The sequence below is a fragment of the Rhinopithecus bieti genome, unplaced genomic scaffold (assembly GCF_001698545.2).
Source record: "Rhinopithecus bieti isolate Rb0 unplaced genomic scaffold, ASM169854v2 scaffold_19708, whole genome shotgun sequence".
NCBI classification, from domain to species: Eukaryota; Metazoa; Chordata; class Mammalia; order Primates; family Cercopithecidae; genus Rhinopithecus; species Rhinopithecus bieti.
In genome coordinates, this window is record NW_016810765.1 from 237,179 (window position 1) to 259,017 (window position 21,839).

The window sequence follows — 21,839 nt, forward strand, 5'->3', positions numbered from 1 at the left end:
AAATTGTTTATAAAATGTGAAAGAGGCATTTCTCATCTATATCAATGGAAACATTTGTTCCAAAACAAGACTTTCCACAGATCAAGAGACCACTAAAAGCATCCAGGACCAGGCAGCCATCCAGGACCAACCTTCCAGTTCTGTCTGTGAACGAGGTGGAGTGGGGGTGGCCATGGCTCTTGTGTTTGGTGATCATTGCCCACACTAAACCAGCGTGAGTTGCATGCCAGCCTTACCACCAACATAAGAGAAATGGCAGTCAACTCAGACTTCTTCATCAAGATCTTTGAAGCCTAAAAATTATTCAAAGGGATTCAAAAGCTTAATTTTAAGAATTAATGATACATATAAAACAAAATACAGGCAATAAAACATGAAAATATAGTTTATAAAAGATTTAGTTATTGGTCTAAGGAAACTGAAAAAGAGGACTAGTACTAAGTCCAGTCTAAGAATGGAACTGTAAAAAAAAAAAAAAAACCACTAGAAAGAAAACAGACTAGAAATTTTTCATCAAATTAAAAAATATTGTAACTCTTCAGACAGATAAGCCTTTATTAGCCTGTGGCAACTGTGCATGGATCGGTGAAATGACACTCTAGGGTAGACTCCAAAAGCAGCAGGGGAAGAGGGCCTTGCTTTTTTATCCTCTTAAGGTTTAAGGGGGTATTTTATTCATCCTTAAGGGGTATATGGGAATTTTTCTGCTACAATTTGCATTTCTCCTTTAATAACAATTTAAGGGTCAAAATCAAGCCCTTGGTAACCTTTGTATCTTGCATAATACCTAGAACAGTGCCTCGTACTTAAATGTTGATTAAATTGGAAAGGATCGAAAAGAGGCAAGAGGATCTTTAATATCGATAGTTATCAACATTAAAGATGTTTTAAACTTGATGAAGACTTCTGAATCTATCAGAAAACAGGTTAGAATGTCTGTCTTTAAGTCTTGATTCTGAAAAGTAACCCCTGAGCCTGTTTAATTTTGGCTGTTTTTATTACAGTGTGGCTGACACCCCTTAGAAAGGTATACATACCTTTACTCATCCTCAGATCCTGAAGCTAGGAATTAGTGAATACGTGTTTGTGTTGGATTCTGGAATGGTTTCAATTCTTGTGTGGTTTCTCTGAACCCAGGATGTGAAGGATGGAAGCATTGTGCAGGTACTACTCCCCCTTTCCTTTTGCTGGAGCTTTGGGGTAACCTGGGAAATTCAGTATTTAAGTGTCCGAGATGACATTAAGCATAAAAACCTGAATTCATGGCAGATCCAAAAAAGAGAAAGCTCAAATCATTGTGTTCTTTTGTTACATCTAGCAGCACAGTGCATCAGGTTTCTTAGGAGGGAGCTGATACGGCCAGAGATGTCCCTAGGCTCTGTTCCTTTGGGCCACCCTTAGACTTGGAAGCAATTTTCCTAAATACCATTTCTTATTTTTCTTTAGGATTTTTTTTCTACTTCCTTCCAGGAAAGGATTTGAAGTAATTTTCAACATTCAATATAGTTTCAAATGAGATAATAAATATTTTCACATATTAGTCAAAGCAAATAGTTGACACGAACAGAGAAATAACTGTTATAAATTACCTGAAATGAATAATCTAGTTGAACGTTTTGCTTTGAGAAGCCCAGTATTTAAAAGAGGAAATCCTCCTGGGATTTATTGTTTGCTGTTTATTGTTGTGGGGGAGAACAGAATAAAAACATAAAATATCTTAAGAGAAATAACTTTTCCAGGACTGAAATTAAGGAGTCAGTTATTTCATGAGTCCTGTTATAGAAGACATTATATAACAGGATAGAAAATGACTTTAGCTGGAGTTTGGCAAAAAGAAGCCTATGCTGTCTTTCTGAAAGCACAGAAAAATAATAGAAAATCATATGTTTCTGGCTGGGTAGCAGCTCACACCTGTAATCCCAACAGTTTGGGAGGCCGAGGCAGGCGGATTACTTGAGGTCGGAAGTTCGAGACCAGCCTGACCAACATGGTGAAACCCCATCTCTACAAAAATACAAAAATTAGCCAGGCATGGTGGTGGTGTGTGCCTGTAATCCCAGCTGTTCAGAAGGCTGAGGCAGGAGAATCTCTTGAACCCAGGAGGCGGAGGTTGCAGTGAGCCGAGATCATGCCACTGCACTCCAGCCTGGGTGACACAGCGAGACTCTGTCTCAAAAAAAAAAGAAGAAGAAGAGGAAGAGGAAGAGGAGGAGGAGGAATAGGAAGAGGAAGAAGAGGAAGAGGAAGAGGAGGAGGAAGAGGAAGAGGAAGAAGAAGAAGAAGAAGGAGAAGAAGAAGGAGAAGAAGAAGAGACATTTTGGAACATCATTTCTTGAAGATTTTACTTTTCATAGAGAAAGCAGTCTTGGCATGGCTAGGTGATATGTCCCCAGGACCAAGACTGACTTTCATCTGCCCCAAACTGAGGGCCACCCCGTTTTCATACAGCCACTATAGTGCTGGTAAACCCTTTATACAACTCTTGACTGAGACAAGGAAAAGACTCTCCTTTGTGTCAGAAAGCATGTGGGCTTTGTTTTGTTCCCATCTTTGCACCAAGTTCATCTTTTTAGCTCTGCAGAACACTATGCATCTGGAGTTGGCTGAATGAGGTTTCAGTGACCCTCTCTGTCAAAATTAAATCTTTATCTGGTCTCATTTTCAGAGATCATAAACTGAGATATTCAAGCCACATCCCATTGGCTTACAATTCCTAAAAGCATTAGTGCGGCAGTGGCTCATGCCTATAATTTCAGTGCTTTGGGAGGCTGACGCAGGAGGACTGCTTGAGGCCAGGAGTTGAAGACCAGCCTGGCAACATAGCAAGACTCCCATTTCTAAAAGACTTAAAAAAAAAATTAGCCGAGTGTGGTGGTGCGCACCTGTAGTCCTAGCTACTCAACAGGTTGAGGTGGGAGGTTCGCTTGAGCCTAGGGGTTCCAGGCTGCAGTGAGCCATGACTGTACCTAACTCCATCCAGCCTGGGCAACAGAATGAGACCCTCTCACTAAACAAACAAATGAAAAAACAATAATAGCAGCACTTCTAGTTAATGTCTAGTCTTTGAAGAGAACAGCAGAGGATGGGAAAGGCAGGTCTGAGTAGCATGGAGCCTGACACTAGGGAGAGAGTTTTCAGGCTAATAGCACAGGGTGTTACAAAATCACTAGTGAAATGTTAACCATTTTTTTGAAAAATGAAATAGAATAGAAAATAACAGAATACACTGCTCATGATAAAGGTAAATACTAGTTTGTGAAGCTTTTGTGGCAATTATTGGTGTGTGAGCATATATGTGTATATGTACTGTGTATAATGATTTCTTATCATAGGTTGTAGTCAAGAAAACTTACAAGATAAAGCATAATACCAGTAACGTAAAAAAAATTAAAATTAAAATATTGTCTTCAATTTTAATAAGCATTACAGAATTATGTATTATGTATTAATGCTCTCTGTAATTCTGATAGTTACCATCCTTCATCTAAAGAGCAAGCCAACATATTTTAATTAGTTGATTAAAAATATGAACTATTATATGGAATAAGCTATGAATTCAATTTTTAAAATAAACATAGGACTGTTCAGGTTATCATTTGTTTCTTTAATAAGTCTTGGCAGTTTATACCTTTAAAGAAATTTGTCGGCCGGGCGCGGTGGCTCAAGCCTGTAATCCCAGCACTTTGGGAGGCCGAGACGGCGGTCACCGAGTCAGGAGATCGAGACCATCCTGGCAACCATGGTGGGAAACCCCGTCATCTACTAAAATACAAAAAAAAAACTACCGGGCGGATGTGGTGGGCCTGTAGTCCCAGCTACTCGGGAGCTGGGGCAGGAGAATGGGCGTAACCCGGAGGCGGAGGCTTGCAGTGAGCCTGGAGATCCGGCCACTGCCACTCCAGCTGCGAGAGGCGAGACTCCGTCTCAAAAAAAAAAAAAAAAGAAAAAGAAATTTTGTCGGCCGGGGCACGGTGGCTCAAGGTCCTTGTAATCCCCAGCCACTTTGGGAGGCTGAACAGGCGGATCATGAGTCCAGGAGAGATCGAGACCCATCTGGCTAACACGGTGGAAACCCCCCGTCTCTAAACCCCGTTCTCTACTACAAAAAATACAAAAAATAGCCGGGCGTGCAGCGCCTGTATCCAGGCTCCCTGGGAGGCTGAAGTCAGAGGAGAATGGCGAACCCGGGAGGCGGAAGGCTTGCAGGTGAGCTGAAATCGGGCCACTGCATCAGCTGGTGACGGAGCGAGACCTCCCGTTCTCAAAAAAAAAAAAAAAAAATTTGTCACTTGATCAAGTACTCCAATTGCTATTTTTTTAAAATTCTAATATTAAAAGCATCTATTTTTAAATTCTAAGTGTTTCAAAGAACTCATTAAGCCTTAGAAATATTCTAAAAAATGTCCAGGGAATATAAAAATCTTGGACTAAAAAACAAAATGAGCAGGCAGCCCGGGCGCGGTGGCTCAAGCCTGTAATCCCAGCACTTTGGGAGGCCGAGACGGGCGGATCACGATGTCAGGAGATCGAGACCATCCTGGCGAACACGGTGAAACCCCGTCTCTACTAAAAAAATACAAAAAACTAGCTGGGCGAGGTGGTGGGCGCCTGTAGTCCCAGCTACTCGGGAGGCTGAGGCAGGAGAATGGCTACCCGGGAGGCGGAGCTTGTAGTGAGCTGAGATCCGGCCACTGCACTCCAGCCTGGGCGGCAGAGCGAGACTCTGTCTCAAAAAAAAAAAAAATGAGCAGGCAAACAAAAAACAGAATTAGCTTATTATAAGGACAAAATAATAATGTTTATATGTATTACACTTATTCTAGTAGTCCAGAGAGGGATACATATATGTTTATATGCTGTCCTTTTAATATATTGTTAGATTTGTCAATATTTTGTAGAGGATTTATGTGTTTATGTTCATGAGGGATATTGTATTGATCTATAGTAGTCTTCTTCTCCTTCTCCTTCTTTTTTAAGACAGAGTCTCGCTCTGTCACCCAAGCTGGAGTGCAATGGCGCAATCATGACTCACTGCAACCTCCGCCTCCTGGGTTCAAGCGATTCTCCTGCCTCAGCCTCCTGAGTAGCTGGGATTACAGGCACGCACCACCATGCCCAGCTAATTTTTGTATTTTTAGTTAAAGACAGGGTTTCACCATTTTGGTCAGACTGGTCTCAAACTCCTGACCTCACGATCTGCCCGCCTCGGCCTCCCAAAGTGCTGGGATTACAGGAGTGAGCCACTGGGCTCGGCTTTCTTCTTCCTGTAATATGTTTGTCTGGATTTGGTATCAAAGTAATGCTGGTTCCCCAAAGTGAACTAGAAGGTATTTCCTAGTATTTTTCTGAGAAATAGTACGTTATTTCTTCCTCAAATATTTGGCAGAATTTTCCAGTGAAATTATATGAGTCTGGAGTTTTATTGTTAGAAGGTTTTAAGCTATGAATTCAATTTTTAAAATAAACATAGGACTGTTCAAGTTATCTATTTGTTTCTTTAATAAGTCTTGGCAGTTTACATCTTTAAAGAAATTTGTCCACTCAAATTTATAGGAATAAAGTTGTTTGTAATATCTGGGACACCAATGACATGAATGTGGCACATTTTGATATTGTCTTAAAGGTTGATGAGGGTCTGTTCATTTTAAAATCTTTTTTCTTCCTGTTTTTCAAATGGTTTTCAAATAATTTCCATTGGCCTGTCTTCGAGTTCACTGATTTTTCCTGTCTTCCCAATTCTGCTACTTAGCACATGTACTGCATGTACTGAATCTTTTATATATTGTAATTTTTTCTTCTCAAATTTCCGTTTGATTTTTTCTTATAGTTGATTTTTCTGAAAAATAATATCTTTTCATTATTTTCTTTATGGATTATAATTATAATAGCTTTAAAATCTTTGATAATTCTAACATTTGTGTCATCTTGGGTTTGGCATCTGTTGATTGTCTTTTCCCTTGAAAACTAGTCACATTCTCCTAATTCTTTGTGTGTCAAGTATTTTGGATTGTGTCCTGGACATTTTGAATATTATGTTGTGAGAATCTGGGTCTTTTTAAAATCCTCTGGAGAGTATCGATTTTTAAATGAGTAATCAACCCAGTTGGGTTCAGGCTTTAAGTTCTGTCTCTTCTTCTGTGAACATGGTTCTAACATTACTTAAGTTTTCAAAGCCTTGGCTATGCTGCCTTGGGAATGTCCCATGCATGTGTCACACTCTGGCGTTAGTATGGAGCTTGGGCAGAAGTTTGTATTGCAGTAGAGTTTTCAAAGGCTTCACTAGGTGGCTTTCAATCTGTCTCCTGTATCTGTACCTCAGGGATGAGGCTGGGACCATTGCCAGTTTATACACAGAATCATGGGACCCGTAATCCAGTCCTCTCTGCTCCGGAATTCCTCCTTACCTCTCCTGCTCAAAGTAGTCCCCCCTTTCTTAGACTCCTGGCCGAAAAAGATAGGTTTTTATCAATTTCTGCTGTTCATACTGCCCACTGCAGTTCTGCTAGGTGTTCACTCTTGCTTAAGAGCTGGGAGAGACAGGAAAAAAAATGAAACTAGAAAACTGAACTCTACATGAGTTTCTTTGCCCAGTTCGACTTCCATTCCCAATCCAATAATGCTTTCATTTACTTTTCAGAGACTACAAGTGTACTCTAGCCAGAGCTTTCACTTGTTTTTTGTTTTTTGTTTTTTGTTTTTTGTTTTTTTGAGACAGAGTCTCGCTCTGCCGCCCAGGCTGGAGTGCAATGGCCGGATCTCAGCTCACTGCAAGCTCCGCCTCCCGGGTTCACGCCATTCTCCTGCCTCAGCCTCCCCAGTAGCTGGGACTACAGGCGCCCGCCACGTCGCCCGGCTAGTTTTTTTTTTTTGTATTTTTTAGTAGAGACGGGGTTTCACCGTGTTAGCCAGGATGGTCTCGATCTCCTGACCTCGTGATCCGCCCGTCTCGGCCTCCCAAAGTGCTGGGATTACAGGCTTGAGCCACCGCGCCCGGCCTCACTTGTTTTTTGTTGTTGCTGTTGTTGTTGTTTGTTTGTTTGTATTGAGACTGAGTCTTGCTCTGTTGCCCTGGCTGGAGTGCAATGGTGCAGTTTTGGCTCACTGCAACCACTGCCTCCTAGGTTCAAGTGATTTTCATGCCTCAGTCTCCCAAGTAGCTGGGATTACAAACAGTGCTACCACACCTAGCTAATTTTTGTAAGTTTAGTAGAGACAGAGTTTCACTATGTTAGCCAGGCTGGTCTCGAACTCCTGACCTCAAGTGATCCACCTACCTTGGCCTCCCAAAGTGCTGGGATTACAGGTTTGAGCCACTGTGCCCGGCCACTTTTACTTGTAAGTAGAGAGACACATGGGGTATAGTAACTTACTTGATCAACTCTGAAAGTCCTTTTTTCACACTTACTTTTAAGCATTTTTCTATGCCATTAAAATTTTTAAAAATGCCATCTTATCATTTCATTATATTCCATTATATGTATTTTAATTATGCATCCATTCTCTTAAAACCGTTTTTGTTGTTGTTGTTGTTGTTGTTGTTTTAGACACAGTCTCACACCGCCATCCAGGCTGGAGTGCTATGGCACAATCACAACTCACTGCATCCCTGACCTTCTAGGCCCAAGTGATCCTCCCACCTCAGCCTCCCCAGTAGCTGGGATCACAGGCATGTGCCACCATGCCCAGCTAATTTATTATTATTATTATTGTTATTTTGTAGAGACAGGGTTTCCCTTTGTTGCTCAGGCTGGTCTCAAACTCCTGGGTTCAAGCAGTTGTCCCACGTTGGCCTCCCAAAGTGCTGGGATTACAGGAGGGAGCCACCATGCCCAGCCCAAAAGCTATTTTTGTTTATTTCTAATATATTACTATTACATATAACACTGTAACATAAATTTGCATCTTGTTTTCTGATTATTTAACATGTATTTTTAGATACAGAATTACTAGTTCAAAGATCACAAAGATGGGCTGGGTTCAGTGGTTTATGCCTGTAATCTCAGTGTTTGGGGAGGCTGAGACAGGAGGATTACTTGAGGTCAGGAGTTTGAGACCAACCTGGGCCTATCTACAGAAAAAAAAAAAAAAAATAGCTAGGCATGGTGGTGCATACCCGTGGTCCTATGGCTACTCAGGAGGCTGAGGCAGGAGGACTGCTTGAGCCCAGGAGTTCCAGGCTGCAGTGAGTTATGATGGGACTACTGCACTCAACCTAGGTAACAGAGTGAGACTGTTTTTGTTTTTGGTTTCCCTTGAGTTGGCCAGACTCTGTCTCTTAAGGAAAAAAAAAATCACAAAGCTGAAATTAAAGCACCAGCTAGTTTGTGTTCTTTTCTGGAGTATCTTAAGAAGAATACATTTTCAAGTTCATTGAGTTTATTGGCTGAATCTAGATCTTTGAAATTGTAGGGCTGAAGTCCCTGTTTCTTTGCTGACCAGCCGCCAGGAATCTCTCAGCTCCTAGAAACCACTCTCAGGTTTTTGTCCCCTGGCTCCTTCCATCTTCAAAGCCAGCAGGGGAATTACTTTCACATCAAATCCCTTGCACTCTGTGCCTCGTTCTGTCTTCCTGTCTCTGACCAATCCATCCTTATTGAAAGGGCTCATATGATTAGATTAGACCCACCTGGATAATCTCCCTATCTGAAGGTCAACTGGTTTGGGACAGTAATTAGTCCATTCTTGCACTGCTGTAAAGAAACACCTGAGACTGGGTAATTTATAAGGAAAAGAGGTTTAATTGGCTCACAGTTCCACAGGCTGTACAGGAAGCACAGCGGCTTCTGCTACTGGGGAGGTCTCAGGAAGCTTATAGTCATGGCGGAAGGCAAAGGGGAAGTGAGTCACTTCACATAGCAGGAGCAGGAGGAAGGGGGCCGGAGGTGCCACACACTTTTAAACAATCAGATCTCATGAGAACTCACTATCAGACAACTCCAAGGGGGATGGTGTTAAACCATGAAACCACCTCCATGATTTAATTACCTCCCACCAGGCCCCACCTCCAGCATTGGGGATTATATTTCAACATGAGATTTGGGTGGGGACACAGATCCAAACAGTATCAGGGTCTTTAATTACATCTGCAAAATTCTTCACAGTAATGCCTCAACTAGCATTTGATTAAATAAGTGGATGTTACACCAGGGAATGAGAATCATCCTTTAGGGACCATCTTAGGATTCTGCCACTACAGGGTCACATCAGAAAGACACAAGATACAACAATCAATACATATAAATTGCTAGAGTATTATTGTTTAGGTCTGTGGACTCAAGAGACTCCAATAGCTAAACTTCTTTAAAAGTGACCTTAATCAGAATGTTTGCCTCAGTTCACGTCAGGTATTGCCAGATATCACTAATAGTTATCTGTCAATCATATATCTATCACAGACATAGCAAATACACACATTTCAAGTACTACAGAGAAGAGGGCCTGAAATGTTATTTAGTGTCCACTATGAGTTCCCTACAGCCATCATGTCATTCCACCCCATTCTGCTCCTAAGATGGATATCAGTGTCCTCATTTTCTGAGAATTCCAAGGCTCAAATTGTTTAGTAAATGACAGTGTTGCACAGCCAACACTGATTTCCAGCCATGAATCATGTAAACATTAAAGTCCACTGTCAATGTTAACCAGTATTCACACAATAAATAATAAAATATATTGAAAAGTGGAGCAAGGAGGAACAAGAGTCAACTCGAAGGGCCTCCAACAGCTAAATCTGGGATCTGTGCCACAAAATGATAGCAATGGTAACTCAGAATAAATTATTGCCCATTAGTCTATATTGATGTCAATAAATACCTAAATAAAGAAATAGGGCAAAAGGAAAGCTCTTCCTTTACAGCAGGGGTCCCCAACCCCTGAGCCATAGGCTACTACAAGTCCATGGCCTGTTAGGACCTGGGTTGCACAGCAGGAGGCGAGCGGTAGGCAAGTGAGCAAAGCTTCATCCGTATTTATAGCCACTCTCCATCACTTGCATTACCGCCTGAGCTCTGCTTCCTGTCAAGTTAGCAGCAGCATTACGTTCTCATAGGATTGCTAATCCTATTGTGAACTGTGCATGCAAGGCATCTTCTAGGTTGCAGGCTCTTTAGGAGTATTTAATGCCTGATTATCTGTCACTGTCTCCCATCACCCCTAGATGGGACCATGTAGTTGCAGGAAAACAACCACTGATTCTACATTAAAGTGAGTTGTATAATTATTTTATTATATATTACAATGTAATAATAATAAAGTGCAAAATAAATATAATGCACTTGAATCATCCCAAAACCATCCCCCACCCCCAGGTCTGTGGAAAAATTGTCTTCCATGAAACTAGTCTCTGGTGCCAGAAAGGTTGTGGACCACTGTTTTACAGAAGTCCAATTAATATAGAAGGCATGATAAAAATAGAAAATTTTCCCTGATTCTCTCCCTCCTCCCACCCTCCACCTTCCGATACACCTCTGTACATCGTTCCCCTCTGTGTCCATGTATTCTCATCATTTAGCTCCCACTTATAAGAAAGAACACGTGGTATTTGGTTTTCTGTTCCTGTGTTAGTTTGCTAAGGATAGTAGCCTCCAGCTCCTAGATACTAGGCTTAATACCTGGGTGAAATGAAGTAATTGTGTACAACAAACCCCTATGACACGTGTTTACCTATGTAACAAACCTGCACATCCTGCACATGTACCCCTGAAATTAAGTTAAAAAAATTTTTTTTATCAGCATGCAAGAAAAAATAGAGTATCTTTCTTTTTTTTTTTTTTTTTTTTTTTTTTTTTTTTTTTTTTTTGAGATGGACTGTTGCTGTCGCCCAGATTGGGGTGCAGTGGCGCGATCTCAGCTCACTGAAACTTCCACTTCCCAGGTTCAAGCAATTCTCCTGCCTCAGCCTCCCAAGTAGCTGGGACTACAGGCACACACCACCACATCTGGCTAATTTTTGAGTTTTTAGTAGAGACAGGGTTTCATCATATTGGTCAGGCTGGTCTCAAACTCCTGACCTCAGGCGATCCACCCACCTCGGCCTCCCAAAGTGCTGGGATTGCAGGCATGAGCCACCGTGCCAGGCCAGAATAGAGTATCTTTCTATACTCCTATAGACAAGGATGTTACAAAATTATCATCCTATGAAAAGATAATTAGAGAGTAATCAGCCAAGAGAGGTAAGGAGAGAAAGCATTATAGAGATCTGTCAGATAGTTAAATAATTTTTAAGTAAGCTATTTTTCTAAATAAAAAAAAAGAAAGAAAATTACCATTTGACACATACCAGAGCAGTACGGCAGTAAGGCAAGACTCATCAATCCTAAAATTTGTGGGCAGAGTATAAGGAATGGAGTATTTACTGTCTCAAAGTATTTTCCCAGAAGGCAATAATTAATTACAAAAAGGAAAACAGTAACTTTACAAAACAGAAACTTGGCAGACACCATCTTAACCAAGTAATCAACGTTATGATTACTGATGAGACAAGCTGAGATTCTTGTGCCTGTTGACGTGACGCATGGATATATCAACATCACTTCCACAAGTTCTTACCAAGGCATATTTTTAAGAAACATCAGACAAACCAAAATCGAGGGCCATCCTATGAAATACCTGAACAGTGCTCTTCAAAAGGTACCCAGGTCATGAAAAGCAAAAAAATTCTGAGTTTTTTAGATTAAAGATGACTAAGGAGATACTGTAACTAAATATAGCATGTGAACCTGAATTGGATGCTGGGCTAGAAAAAGAATAGGACAATGGTGAAAGTTGAATAGTCTATAAATTTTATAACTTTTTTAGGTTTTTGACATATATCCTTTAAGAGTTATCTGAAGTCATTCTTTCCATGTCCTCATAATCATACAAGATAATTTTATCAATGTTAATTTCCTGATTTTCATAATTGCACTGTGGTAATTTAAGGTGTTACATTAGGAAATTAGGGTGAAGAGTTATAAAACATTTAAAAACCTACATTTTACCTCAATTTATCCACAATGAAATTTTGCTGTTACCTCAAGTTTACTTAGTAAACAACTTTTTTAAAGGAATTATTTTAACTCTTTCTCTTTTCAATATATAGATTGCCCCTGACTTGATGGTTTGACAGGATTTTTCAGCTTTACCACAGTGTGAAAGTGATATAAATTCAGTATGTTTGACTAACCATGGCGTTATGTCCTGATAAACCCATCATAAGTTGAAAATATCATAAGCTGAAAGTTTCAATTCCAATTTCTATCCTGAAACTTCTAGAGGCAGTGACAAACTTTAACTATAGGGAGCATGTTTATTCTAATGTTTTTTTTTAACCTACCTTAACATAAGGTTGTTATGAGAACTAAACAAGATGATGCAAGTAAAGTACTTATAACATTGCTTGACAATAAACAGTCTCTGAGGTAGATACTATTTATTATTTCTCATTTTACAGGTGAGAAATTCAAGGCTTGGAAATGAAAAATAACTGGCTTAAAGTTACATAGGTAGGAAGTGGCAGTACAAGACTTTGAACCATGTCTGACCACAATGCTATACAGTTTGTCTTCTGTTCTAAAACATTCTTATTAATGTCAACCCATTCTTAAATCCTTCAGTACACAAAAAAATCAAGTTTTTCTCTTTCCCTCTCAATGGCATTTACCACTTTTCTTCAATTTTGGATCTAATGTCATCAGCAACAAAAAACACAAGCAAGAACCAGTTATTCAATTACAAAACCAACATTCTGGATGCAGTACAAAAGTTAGTTAACTTAATCACTGATACTCACATCACAAATTGCTTACTTTATTTCTTTAACAATGAAATAGTAATAACACAATAATTCAGTTGTAACAAAGCCACCAACAGAGCAAAACAAAAACAAAGCTAACTAAGAAGCATTGCTTCAGCTCAAATTAGTTATCTCCTTTAAACAGGAAAAACGACCATTAGTCTAGTGGTTCTCAACCCTGTCTGCACATGAGAAAAATGGAGGGAAATAGGACTGGTGCTTAAAAAAATAGTTATATCCAAGACCCACCTTAGAACTATTAAACAAGAATCTCTCAAGAGTGAGGCCCAGGCAAAGATTTTTCAAGTGCTGTCAGTGTTGAGAACTATAGGTCTAAAATAATAAGGAATAACACCATGCCTCGAAGCAATTGAAAACCAAGAAGTTGATCATATAATAAATTTTTTCCTCTAATCCTGGGAAAAGAGGGGGAAGCAGGCACCAACTCAGTTTTCATTGTTCTTTATCCATCTTCAGTTGCCCATAGTAGAGCTTAACAAACATCAAATATTGGAACTTATGCAAACATGCTACCCAAATTGAAATTCTCACTACTTTACATTTAGAAAGCTCTTTTAAAACAATAGCATTTACAACAATCCCGCCCATCTTAAGTTTGCATAGATGTTCAAGTCAGCTATTTGTTCAACTAACAGAGTCAATAGAATGTATTAGAAAGTACTTTATTAAGTTATTATAAAACATTTTATACATATTCATTTTATGTACTACAAATAAACTTTTTGGTGCAGATAGAATATTTGAGTTTTTCCCACCTATTTCTAAAACTGCTAGAATTTCTTTTTATAAGATCAGTACCTTCAATTCTAGAATTTAAACAAAACTTTTTGCTCTAAGAATGCATACATAAAATACTTCCCCAACAACTGTACTCTATCCTTGACAAATCCTTAATAAGAGGTTCAGTAGTAACTGTAGGTATTTAATATCAGAACAATCTTTCTTCATTTCTCAGGTTTGGAAATATAACTTCAAGTATGGAAAATAACTTTTCCCTTAAGAATACGAGAATTCATTTAGAGACATCTCCTGAAATCAGCCAATCCCACTGCTTCAGCTCCTTACATCAGGACTCCATGTCAACCTCGGCCCCTTCATTCCTGCCCTGAAGTGTTGCTTCTGTCAGGGTATCTTCATTTAAATCTTCAATGTCTGCCAGATCAATAGGTGGCAAAGGATTCCTCCAGTACTGGAAGGTATTATACTGCCAAAATTCGTCATTATGCTTCAGAGAAAAAAAAGAGAGAGATGAACGTGCATCAGTAGCTTAGAAAAAAATTAAGGTTTTTTCACAAAACAAATGTGTTTTAAAGGCAAACTCATATAAGATTTTGTAGTCTTGTTTTGTATTTTTAACAAATATACATTTTAAATTTTGTCTCATCTAAGTACTTCATGAACTCAATCAAATCTGTGCATTTTAATATTTACAATTTGTGAAAGTATTCGTTAAATTTAAAGGAATTTCCTCCAAGAGCATCTCTTTCCACAGTTTTCTCCCATTTTCACCTAAAGAAAATTATCTAAAACAGTCTTAAAATTTTTTATCTTTCAATAAGGAAAATAAGAATTTATTTTAAAAATACAAACACACACTCCTTATAACTTACTTTTGGTCTTGTTCCTAAGGTTTGGTATTTTAAGATATTTACATAGGCTAAAATATTTTGAAATCTTCAAAAAAGTATTAGGTTATAAACTAGATGAATAGCAAGAAAATGTTAAACTGATCATTTTGTTAAAGATAAAAAAATCAAGTGCTTGATAGCCACATGACCTAGTGGCTACTGTGCTGGACAGCACAGGTCTGTAAGAAAGTCTCATTAGGAAGTTCATTGTCTTCTACGCTGAGCCTTAAAGAATTAAGTTTTGGGGGAATTTCTTAATATTGAGATAAACACATAAGTCAAAAGATATCAAGAAAAATTTCACTTTAATAAAGAAATGGGGTTAAAAACAAGGTTCTAGTTCTCTGCCTTTTGGGAAATCTACTGTACAAATTATCTACTTATAAACACGGACTAAAAAAGTCTTTTAATTATGTTAGTAAAACCTAGTGACTAAGGGCACACAAACTTTGCCACCAGACAGACCTGGGTTTGCAAGATAAGTCGACCGCTCACTAAATCTGATCTTGACTTTATTGATAAAATGGAGGACTGTGGTAAAAATTCAGGCTTGGCATAGTAATTGCTCAATATTGCTAGGTATTATATCCCAATAAGCCAATGAATCATTAATCACTGTCTCCTTAAAACATTTCTGCTTACTTTCTGTTAAGAATATCTAACAGTTGGCTGGGCATGATTACACCTGTAATCCCAGCACTTTGGGAGGCAGAAGCATCGCTTGAGCCCCAGAGTTTGAGACCAGCCCTGGCAACATAGCAAGACTCCATCTCAATTTATTAAAAACAAACAAACAAAAAACTAACAGTTGAGTCAACACTGACAGGGCAGTGAGTCTACGTAGTGACACCAACCTGAAAAAAATACATGAATATTTAATGAATACCTGATTTTATTTCTCTAGTTAAAAAACATCTGAAACAGGAAATACTCTGAGGTTCCAGGACAGAAATGACATAACATTATCCTGCCTAGATTGCATTCTTAATGTAGAAAAAAGGTATTTGAGGTAGTATTTCCTAAATGAGGTCCCAAGGGTGAGGGCTGGGACTTAAGCCCTATTCTGAGCACAAAAGAAACCAGGCATTTACTGTATTTAACTGTTTTACATCTCTGTTTTTGTTATATTCAATTTTCCCTTGGTAATCAGGTATAAAATCTTTAAAACAAAAGCCTGTGTCTTTGGAAGCAGGAAGGAAAACAGAAGCTGGAGAGAGCATGTTTGCAAAAAAGAAGTGGCTCCAGAACAAATCCAACAAAAAGAAGAAACTAGGAGTGTTACTGGGCTTTCCTCAAAAGAGGGCCTGACGGTGGCTTGCGCCTGTAATTCCAACAATTTGGTAGGCAGAGGCGGAAGGATCACTTGAGCTCAGCCTGGGTAACACGGCAAAACCCCATCTCTACCAAAAAAAAAAAAATTAGTCCAGAATGGTAGCGTGCACTGTAGTCCCAACTGCTCAGGAGGCTAAGGTTGCAGTGAGCCAGGATGGTGCCACTGCACTCCAGCCTGGGCATGGGAGCGAGACCCCAAGACTCTTTTTTTAAAAACAACAAAGAGCACAAGGGGACTAGTCTTGGTGAAGAAAGAACCCCTGGAGCCAACCTTTTTCCCTGTCATGTGCTTGCAGCGACCATAGAAGTACAGAGCTGCCAGATCTAGTCACTGCTGTGAGGGAAGAGACAGTTGAGTCTAAGACTCTAAGCAAGCATCACGTTTCAGGCTACTAGAGTACTCTTACTCTTTGCCTACTGTCATTTCCATATTTCCCTCTTATCAACTGTGTGGCATACCCTAGATAGTGCATTCTGGTAGATGACAAGCCTATGCATGAGTGGAACACTAAAATGGTGTGAAGAGCTTTCAAAAAGTTTTCAAACTACACAGTCCCTAATCTCCATATCCATTAGGTTTAGAAGACTATCCATCTGTTTTCAGTTGATTTTGAATATCTGAGAGCAATTTGAAAAAAAAGTTTAAATAAGGCTCATGTTTCACTCATAGGCAAAAAAAAAAAAAAAAAAAAAGTCTTGCCCAACTAGAAAACTCTCGTTATTTTATTGAATTTTTCACATGAACAAGTCATGCCTAAGAAATTTCTTTTTTTTTTTTTTTGGAAAGGCATTTGAAAACCCTGACATAAGATACTTAAGAAAACAGAAAAACGTTAGGTGGATGCTATCAGATAGCTGAAGAGAATTCTGAGAAACCTGTACGTGGTTCTTCATCTTCCAAGTCCTCTGGTAAGTCACTGCAGGACTGTGAAAAAGCAGTATGAATTCCTAAGTCTAGACCAAAGCTGTCCAATAAATATATAATGCTCTAAAAACATAATTTAAAATTTTCTAGTAGCGGTATTTAAAACGTAGAAGAAACTTCTGGTATTAATTTTATTTTCTTCAATATACCCAAGTTATTTCATGTGTAATCAATATAAAATTTTGAGCTATTTTATCTTTATTTCGTATTAAACCCACGAAATTTCGTGCGTATTTTAAACTTAGAGCACATTCCCATTTGGACTAGTCACGTTTCAGGTGTTCTTACTGGCTAGCGGCTGGGCAGCAGAGATGTAGGCAAATCGAGGCATGCCTAGATCTTAGGATTCTCAGGTGCAGAGATAAGGCAGGCTCATGTCTTGAATAGGAACCCCCCAATGATTCCCATATACGCCTTAAGGCCCAAATTAATTTTCTTTTTTTTGTTTTTGAGACAGAGTCTCACTCTGTTGCCCAGGCTGGAGTGCAGTGGCCCAATCTCGGCTCACTACAACCTCCATCTCCCAGGTTAAAATGATTCTTGTGCCTCAGCCTCCCAAGTAGCTGCGATTACTGGTGTGCACCATCACACCCATCTAATTTTTGTATTTTAACAGAGACAGAGTTTCACCCTATTGGCCAGGCTAGTCTCAAACTCCCGACCTCAGGTGATCTACCCGCCATGGCCTCCCAAAGTCCTGGGATTACAGGCGTGAGACACCACGCCCCACCCCCAAATTAATTTTCAACGATACTTTTGCCTAGGATCAGATTTAACATTATGAGTTAAAACAAAGCTTTGCCCAAGGTATGGCGGTCCATCCTTTTCTCCAGAAGCTGTACCAGCTTGCAGGACGTCCAATTAATCGACGGCTACCACACTGGTCTTCCTCTAGAAAAAGAATTCTATCCCGAATTCTAGACTAATCATCGTTAAACCCAGGAAGGCCCTCTACACCTTTGTCGTTTGTCGTTGGGCTGAACCTATCCCTTCACAGTCAGCGTCCTCACAGTGCTCACAGTCCCGTTTTCCTTTTACGGAGCGCGGGGCTGACGCCTAAGGCCACTTCTACCGCTCCAGACCACGATCTGTTTTCCCCTCGCCCAGCCCAGTGCTTTCTGCCCATCGGACTCTCGGGGTGTTTTCTGGCAGTCGGCATCCTCTCCCGAAGCGGTGACCCCTTCTTTTCCCCCCCTCAGGCGTCTTAACCTACACAAGTCATGAGTGGGAACCGGGACGCTTTGTGTGTGAGGGGAAAAGGCAAGCCCCTTCGCCCCTCAGTCCCACCCGCCCGCCAGCCCCCCTACCTGGCGCGATGCGACCCCCCAAGTCCTCCCCGCGGGGGTCCTGCCGCGCCCTGCCCCCGTCGTCGCCACCGCCCCCCGGGGCCGGGCGCCCGGGAGCTCCTCCCCCGGCCCCACGGGCGGCGGCGGCAGCTGCGGCGGATCGCCCGTCTCCAGGCTGTGGTCCTCACGCTCCTGGCCGCTCGGGGCGCTGTTGTCCCCGCTGTCACGGCGCTTGCTGGGCGAAGCCGAGGGCTCTGCCATGGTCCCTGCGTCGATTTTGCGCTTTCGGTGCTGCCCGGGGACGCTGAGGGGCTGCCCAGCATGCGCGACCCCGGGCGGCCGTATCCAGAGAGGCGGTGGCGGCGGCTGCTCAGCGAAGTCGCAGAGCAGTAGCCGCTTCCAAGGCACGTGGAACGTCACCGGCTCGGCCGCACGCCGCTTGGCCATGGGCCCAGAGGCTCGGGCGGAGCCCGCCAGGAGCGGGAGACCGAATGCCGATAGCTGCGGGGGCGAAGAGCGAGGACTAAGCGCGTGAGAAAGGGATAGGCCGAAGTCGGGCGAGGAGGCGGCAGGACGCTGGAGGGGGTGGGGCGGGGCGGCTCGGGCACGAGCCAGGGCTGGGGCTCCGGCTCGGAGGCAGCTCCAGCGCTCAGCCCTCGCCGCCGCCGAGATGCGGCCCGGACGTTGAGAAGCAACCGCGAAGCGGCGGAGATTCGAACCTGCGCACAACGTGCGCGCGCGCACGCTGTGTGGCAAGGCGGAGCCGCTGGTTGGTGGAGGCTCGCGGGGCGCGCTCCCGAGCGCCCTCGCGACCGGAAGTGCGTGCCCGGGGGTAGGCGGGAAGGCGGCGGCGGGATTAATTAAAGACGCGATCCAGCGGCCCGCAGAGGGGCGTGATCTTGTTTCCTCAGGGGTTTGGCGGTGGTCTTACTACTAAGTTCGGTACAGCGCGGTACGTTCTAGACCCTTCTATAGGAAATTTAAGGCCTTTAAAATATGTATTTCCTTCCTCCAGTCAGTGACCACGGGGGCGTCTCCATGAGATTAAGACAAAGATATAATAGAGTTCCAGACTATCCTGGGCAACATAGCAAGACCTCGTCTCTACAAAAAATACAAAAATAGGCCAGGCTTGTTGGCCTGCCCCTCCCTGTAGTCCCAGCTACTCAGGAGGCCGAAGAGGAAGATTCACTTGAGCCTGGGAGGTGGAGGCTGTAGTGAGCCAGAGATCGCACCACTACACTCCAGCCTGGGCAACAGAGTGAGACTCCGTATCAAAAACAAAAAAGGAAAGAAAGGATAATACAAACTTTAAGTAAACTAGTGTTTAAGAGGCTTCACAGTAGGTTGTTATTCAAAACAAACGACTGAAGGGAAGTCCGGGCTGAGGGAAGTAGTTAAAGCTAATATACAAAACACACACACAAATCGAAGTCTATGTTTTGCGCAGCTGCTGTGGAGAGTGAAGCAGGCACCACATTCCTGGAAGATCTCTTGATTAAAAACTTAGGGAGGAAGTTGCAGACAAGATGTGCAGCGCATCCAGAATAGCTGAGTAGTTGGCAAGAACCAAGCCTGAAGCACAGCTGTCCTTTCCAAATGAAACCTAAAATTGTTGAGCTCTTAAATTATGTTGGAAACCTGAGTTCCCTGCTTACTCTGGGCGGTGGTCAGATCAAGATTCCAAGGGCATTACAGCAAAACAGTGTTGTCAGGTGAAGTGAGGTGGAGACAACTGCAGTATATTTACTATTTTATTCTTTTTATTTTTTATTTTTTTGGGGACAGGGTCTCTCTCGGCCGCCTAGGTGGGAGTGCGGTGGTGCCATCACGGCTTACTGCAGCCAGGCCCCACTGAGTTCAAGCGATCCTCCTGTCTGGGCCTCCTAAAGTGCTGGGTTTACAGGTGTGAGCCACCACATCTGGTAGTATTTACTATTTTAATAGTTTGATAAAGACAGTAACCAAGTAAGCAAAAATGGAAGGAAGAAAATAAGACTGTTACCAGTGCTTTGAAGGGAAAAACTATCATCCTCTGTAGAAAAAGTGTGCAAGGAAGATAATTCTATTTTAGTGCTAGGTACTATCTCAGTACTAATTACCCTGTACCTCTGCACCTCAAGGTGGTTGTGAGAGGACAAGTTAATTATTTAGTAATTAAGCACAGAAATGTACTAACTTAGGGTAGTAAGTAATAGCTTTTCTGTTTGGTTTTTACTTTTCTTGTTTGAAATTGATAACCAGCCGGGTGTGGTGGCTCACGCCTGTAATCCCAACACTTTTGGGAAGACGAGGTGTGCAGATCACCTGAGCCCAGGAGTTCCATGCCAGCCTGGCCAACATGGTGAAAGCCCATCTCTACAAAAAATACAAAAATTAGCCAGAGGTGGTGCCTTGCACCTGTAGTCCCGGGGAGGCTGAGGTGAGAGGATGGCTTGAACCCTGGAGGCAGAGGCCAAGATTGCACCACTGCACTCCAGCCTGGGTGACAGTGTGAGACCCTGTCTCCAGAAAAAAATAAATTGAAAACCCGTCTGTCTCAAACAGGAAGAGTTTTGCCATTTTTAAATGAGCAGGAAAGATCTTAATCGTAGCCATCAGGTGCTGTTTGAAAGGTTTTGAGGGCCCCAAAATAATGAGTATAGTTTAGCTAATGGTTGATTCTTTTGTGTTCCTCTTTACAGACGCTCGTTTTTTCAAAATTGTGAAATTTATCATATATGCAAAAGGCTGTATAAAATACACGTGTAGTTAAAAGAGTGATAGTAAGACACACAGCATTCTGTTTCAGAAATAGAATACTACCTGTATTAGAATGTGACAAGCTGCCTATGCACCCCTTCCCCACTGGCACATACCCTTCTGTTTCCTCACTCCCAGTAATTACTGTTTTGAATGCTGAGTTAATCATTCCTTTGCTTTTTAACTTCTCCATCTGTATGTATATTGCTAAATAACTTTTTTTTTTCTTTTTTTGTGAGACGGGGCTTGCTCTGTTGCCCCAGCTGGAGAGCAGTGATATGATTACAGCTCACTGCAGCCCTGACCTCCCAGGGGCAAGCAATCCTCCCACCTCAGCCACTTGAGTAGCTGAGACTACAGGTGTACATCACCACACCCAGCTAATTTTTAAAATTTTTTTGTAGAGCCAGGGTTTTGCCATGTTGCCCAGGCTAGTCTCAAAGTCCTGAACTCAAGCAATCCACCTGCCCTGGCTTCCCAAACAAAGTGTTGGGATTACAAGCATGAGCCACCACGCCCGCCTTAATACATTTTTTTGAGATGGGGTCTTGCTCTGTCGTCCAGGCTGGAATGTAGTGGCGTGATCACTGCTCACTGTAGCTTCAAACTCCTGGCTCAAGCAATCCTCCTGCCGCAGCCTCCCAAGTAGCTTGGCCTATGGCTTGTGCCACCACACCCAGCTAATTTTTTATTTTTAGGTCTCACTATGTTGCCCAGGCTTGTTTTGCCAGGTTTTTTCGTTTTTGTTTCTGTTTTGTTTTTTAAAACAGCTTTACCTAGGTCTAAATGACATACAATAATTTGCATATAAAGTGTACAATTTGACATTCATACACCTGTGAAACCATAAGCACAATCAAGACGATCAAAGTTTTAAGAGCAGTCTTTGACATCTTGTTCTTCAGGGGTGTGACAACTATACTTGGCCCTTTGCTCTTCCCTAATAGCATCCTCTGCAACCTTCTGTTATCCTTTCGGAATTTTGGTTATACCTGCATTGAAATTATAGATCAATTTGGGAAGAATTGTTATCTTTACAATACCAAGCTCACTTCCTGTTCAAGAATGTAACTATTTAAGTTTTAAAAATACCTGTCAACAAAGTTTTATGTTTCTCACCATAAAGAGCTTAT

The 21,839-nt window shown here is 41.6% G+C and overlaps 1 protein-coding gene and 1 long non-coding RNA gene across 2 annotated transcripts in view; one reads left to right on the forward strand and one right to left on the reverse strand.

The window, feature by feature from the left end:
• Positions 1–12,394: 12,394 nt before the first annotated feature.
• CUNH9orf40 (chromosome unknown C9orf40 homolog) lies at positions 12,395–18,734 on the reverse strand. The gene is made up of 2 exons (XM_017892722.1): positions 17,986–18,734; positions 12,395–14,018 (listed from the first exon to the last, which is right to left on the reverse strand). The coding sequence occupies exons 1-2, from the start codon at positions 18,409–18,411 to the stop codon at positions 13,860–13,862; spliced, it is 585 nt and encodes a 194-aa protein (XP_017748211.1). The 5' UTR covers positions 18,412–18,734; the 3' UTR covers positions 12,395–13,859.
• Positions 18,735–18,844: 110 nt separating this feature from the next.
• Positions 18,845–21,839, forward strand: part of LOC108542646 (uncharacterized) — a 41,039-nt gene continuing 38,044 nt past the window's right edge. Inside the window, exon 1 of the long non-coding RNA XR_001889326.1 lies at positions 18,845–18,916. This is a non-coding gene — a long non-coding RNA (uncharacterized LOC108542646). The remainder of the gene's footprint in view (positions 18,917–21,839) is intronic.

Excerpts from the sequence above, each read along its gene's own strand:
- CUNH9orf40 (XM_017892722.1), bottom strand. The coding sequence starts at position 18,411 with ATGGCCAAGCGGCGTGCGGCCGAGCCGGTGACGTTCCACGTGCCTTGG. Across the intron at positions 14,019-17,985 it reads GGGGGGTCGCATCGCGCCAG|CATAATGACGAATTTTGGCA; the intron begins GTAGGGGGGCTG and ends TTTTCTCTGAAG.